Source organism: Capsicum annuum, chromosome 4, assembly GCF_002878395.1.
Source record: "Capsicum annuum cultivar UCD-10X-F1 chromosome 4, UCD10Xv1.1, whole genome shotgun sequence".
Classification (NCBI taxonomy): domain Eukaryota; kingdom Viridiplantae; phylum Streptophyta; class Magnoliopsida; order Solanales; family Solanaceae; genus Capsicum; species Capsicum annuum.
Genome location: NC_061114.1, coordinates 14,161,997 through 14,166,027, shown reverse-complemented (window position 1 = coordinate 14,166,027; position 4,031 = coordinate 14,161,997). Strand labels below are relative to the sequence as shown.

At 35.2% G+C, this 4,031-nt stretch overlaps 1 protein-coding gene and 1 non-coding gene across 2 annotated transcripts; both read left to right on the top strand.

The window, feature by feature from the left end:
- The first annotated feature begins 567 nt into the window (after positions 1 to 567).
- Positions 568 to 640, top strand: TRNAR-ACG. Its single transcript has one exon. It is a non-coding gene; the product is annotated as a tRNA-Arg (tRNA).
- Positions 641 to 2,135: 1,495 nt separating this feature from the next.
- Positions 2,136 to 4,031, top strand: LOC107869096. The gene is made up of 3 exons (XM_047411536.1): positions 2,136 to 2,179; positions 3,245 to 3,488; positions 3,618 to 4,031. The coding sequence occupies exons 1-3, from the start codon at positions 2,136 to 2,138 to the stop codon at positions 4,029 to 4,031; spliced, it is 702 nt and encodes a 233-aa protein (XP_047267492.1).

Sequence of the window (4,031 nt, the reverse complement as noted above, 5' to 3'; positions counted from 1 at the left end):
ATGTGATGCTATACTCATCACTATAGAGATATCTTAACGACAATAACATATCAGTATAATCTTAAAAATAAAATTTGAGAAAGAATGTGCATGCAGCCTTATCCTTTGTAAACTACAAAATTATCTCCAAAAATCAAAAACATTAAGTGCATCATACTCTTGTTATTAAATATTATTTATTATGCAACACATTAAAGTTATTATATTCAAAAGATGATATAGTAAAATTATCCATTATTTTATTAATTGTTAAGGCGTGTGTCAAACAAAAAGTAGATAAGTAAAGATGGAAGGAGGGAATATCTCGATTAAAACACTTAAGGGTCGTTTGGTGTGAGGTATAAGTTATAATAGTCCCAGAATAAATTGTGGGATTATTTTATCCCATGTTTGGTTGATCGGATAAGATAGTGAGGGAATCACTTATCCCACCATTTGTGCCTTAGTTATAGAATAAGTTATCCCATACGTATGGTGGGATAACTAATTTTGGGATTAATTATCCCGTAGCAACTTGTTCCCAACCAATAAGACATTAAAGATTCATTAACTTTAAACTGTCAAGATGACTCTGTGGCCCAATGGATAAGGCGCTGGTCTACGGAACCAGAGATTCTGGGTTCGATCCCCAGCAGAGTCGTTCAATGACGCCTTATTTTTTAAGGCATGTTACTCCCTCCCGTCTGTCGCTAGATTTAGCTTTTGCAATTTGTGGACTTTTTAAAGCATGGTATAATATCCCTATTTAAATAAAAGTGGAAATTTTTCGAAAAAACATCAGAAGATAGTTTAAAATTTTGCGAGTTATTGCAAACATGAGACAACAATTGAATACATTATACGTAAAATTGAACAGTATATGAGCCAACATCAGATAAATAACTTTGTTATTTGGCACAGTTTCTCTACTCCTAAAGAATGCTTTTAAAAAACATCAGACAATTGAACAATATATGAGCAAACATCAGATGACACGTCTATTTTTCCTTGTGGTATCCTATTTTTTATCATTATTCGACTTCCGTTAAATCATTGTTACGTTTTCAATCTATTTCTAAGCCATGGAGAGCTATGATATCTGACACAGAATTCAAGAAACCCCACCGCGATCAATCCAAAGCGTTGGGACACGAAAAGATCGTATTAGGAAGGACAGATGAATTCGAGTTTAGTAACTTGGAAAATTTCAAATTAATTATGACCGGAAAGGAACGGACTCCATCCTGCTGAAGTTCTGTGAACAAGTGATGGCTTGGCACTTTTAAAGAACCATTACGACAATAAACATTACGTTTTGTGGAATTCTTCTACCAGAGAATATCAAACTTTTACATGTCCTTATAGGAATGTGAATGAATATCTTGTAGTGCCATCTGCTTGTGGGTTGTGCTATGATTCTAGAGTCGATGACTACAAAGTTATAATAATGATGTCTGGCTCGTTTTATCTCTGGTTCGACCTATATATGCAGTTACGGAAAAATTGGGTGAAGTTTTTTTGTTTTTTTTTTTAAATTAATGGATCAAAGTTTGTAGAAAGTTTCCCTTTTCAATTTCTTATATTATTTCCTCCGTCTTAATTTGTGATGTAAAACAAGCTATAGATATTCGAAAAAAGTTGTACTACTAGATAAAATAGAATTTTAAGCCAAGAGTACTCCTATCAATTTGAACATAAGGAGAATTGTTGCAAGTTGAAAGTAAATATTAAATCTGATCAATTTATGATGAATTTTTATGTTCAACTCGCTAGAAATTGAGGCGTATGCTATTGTAACGTCCTGACTTTTGTTACCAGCGGCATCTTCTCGATTGACGAATCTTGACCTTCCTTCTTGACACGGAGTTCCAAACTATCCAGACATATCGAAGCCATGGGACGATACACATACTTGGCATCTTTGGATATAATCTATTGTAACGAATTTGTTGCAATAGTGATGGATTTGGAGTTCACATGAATTTAATAGCTTTTGTTCAAATCATATTAAAAGATCCCTTAAATATCTTAATCTAGTAGCTCGCTTTTGCTCAAATTCTATTAAAATATTCATTAAATATCTATAAACATTTGAATGTGAACTCAGTATTGCATATAAACTTGAGACCCTTATAGAAACCCATAAACTTCAAATCATGAATCTGCCTGCAGCTGAAGCAGAGAAGAACCAGGGGCAGAGGCAAAGCTAGAAGCTTAATACATATTCGACCGAATTCAATAATTTTTGCTAAAACAATATATTTTTGTTTAGAAATTCATTAGATATGTTATATGTACAAATATCAATCTAAGATCAATTATTACCACTCAAGTAGTTGTTATAAAATTCATAACCTATAAAATTGAAATGATGACTCCACATCCAAATAGGAGAACCATGAAAAAGAGAAAATTAGAGAATGTAGAAGCAAAATCTAATTAACATTTTTCGAAAAAGGAGTTCTGGTAAAGTTTATTGGATTGACTATATTTCTTTTTTTATTTTTTATCCGGTGTTCGGTATCCGCATTGGAGCTTCGACTAATTTGGATCGCACAATGCTGACCCCATTCTGAATGTGGCGCTCCTAACAAAATTTTCTTCATACCCAAGGCTTGAACCCGAGACTTCTGATTAAGGATGAAGCAATCCCACCATTGCACCACTGTACCACAACTCACGTTGGTGGATTTGCAATGTTACAACTGTCATAACAAAACAAACAGAAACAAAATAAATGTATAAATGGGAAGAAAAATAATAACATCACAAAATAAAGAAACTCAAGTTTCCTCTTATGCATGACATTAATTTAGCCTAGGGAAACATAAGCTCTCCAAACATGTAGCATCTTAAAGAGAAAAACAAGAACGCATGATGATTCAACTTATAATTTGTCATAACAAATCTTTGTTGTTCAATTTTATAAATTGAAAGATCATGATGCGTATTGGCACAAAACGTAACCCTTGTTAATTTATGTTTGTTCGTTATTAGTTAGTAGTTTAGTCAGCATTAGTGTTTCGGCAATCCTTATTTATTTAGGATACTGCTTTAGTTATTTGAGCAATCCTTTTTTATTTAGGTTATGTTATTAGGGTTAGTCTAGGAGTTTTATGATTTTCTCTGTAACTCTATTTAAACGTTGTCTGCGTTTATTAATAAACAATTTTGTCTAGCAGTTACTCTGTGTTTATATGGTATCAGGGCTCTATACTCTCTAACGAGAACAGTCCTATTTTTTTTCCTTCTCTTCTTCACGCAGATCATCAGCAATGGTCAACAACAATGGCAACAATCCCAGAGTTGTTAATGCTGATAACACAACGGGCGCTAACATTATCATTCAATTCAACCCTGCGTCCCAATTACCCATCAAACTCAGCGGTGGCAACAACTTTGCCACCTGGAAAGCGCAATTCTCCATGCTTATATATGGTTACAATCTATTTGGCCATCTCGATGGGAGTACTCCTGCCCCTAGTCGCACCCTTACCATTGGCACCAATGTATCTCCCAATCCTGCCTTTTTAACTTGGTTCTGTCAGGACCAACTCATCCAGAATGCCCTCATGGCATCTGTTGAACCCACAATTGCTCCAATTGTTGTTGCAGCCAATTCATCCAAATCGGCTTAGGACGCTCTGCACACCACTTATGCAAACATATCACAAACCTGTGTCTTTAGCCTGCGTGATCAACTTGCTCGCGTCACTAAGGAATCTCGCTCCATCACTGAATATCTTCACACTATTCAGTCCCGTTCAGATGAGTTAGCCACGACTGGTTCTCCTGTGTCAAATCCCGAACTCATCGTCAAAATACCTAGCGGTCTAGGTCCTAAATTTCATGAAATCTCTGCTACTATCCGTGCACATGAAACGGATATCTCATATGAAGAATTGTTTGAAAAGCTTCTTGACCATGAACTCTTCCTTCGTCACGGGGATGTTAAGAAACTTTCTAATCCCATAACTGCCGCAGTTGCGACTCCCACCAAATCCAATACCAATAACTGTAACAATCGTAGGCAGAGTAATTCTCCACAGTAG

What these genes read in the sequence shown, in the direction of transcription:
- LOC107869096 (XM_047411536.1), top strand. Translation starts at nt 2,136, where the DNA reads ATGAATCTGCCTGCAGCTGAAGCAGAGAAGAACCAGGGGCAGAG. An exon ending in GAGAAGAACCAGGGGCAGAG is followed by an intron (nt 2,180 to 3,244) that starts GCAAAGCTAGAA and finishes TTCTTCACGCAG; the next exon opens with ATCATCAGCAATGGTCAACA. An exon ending in CCCTTACCATTGGCACCAAT is followed by an intron (nt 3,489 to 3,617) that starts GTATCTCCCAAT and finishes AAATCGGCTTAG; the next exon opens with GACGCTCTGCACACCACTTA.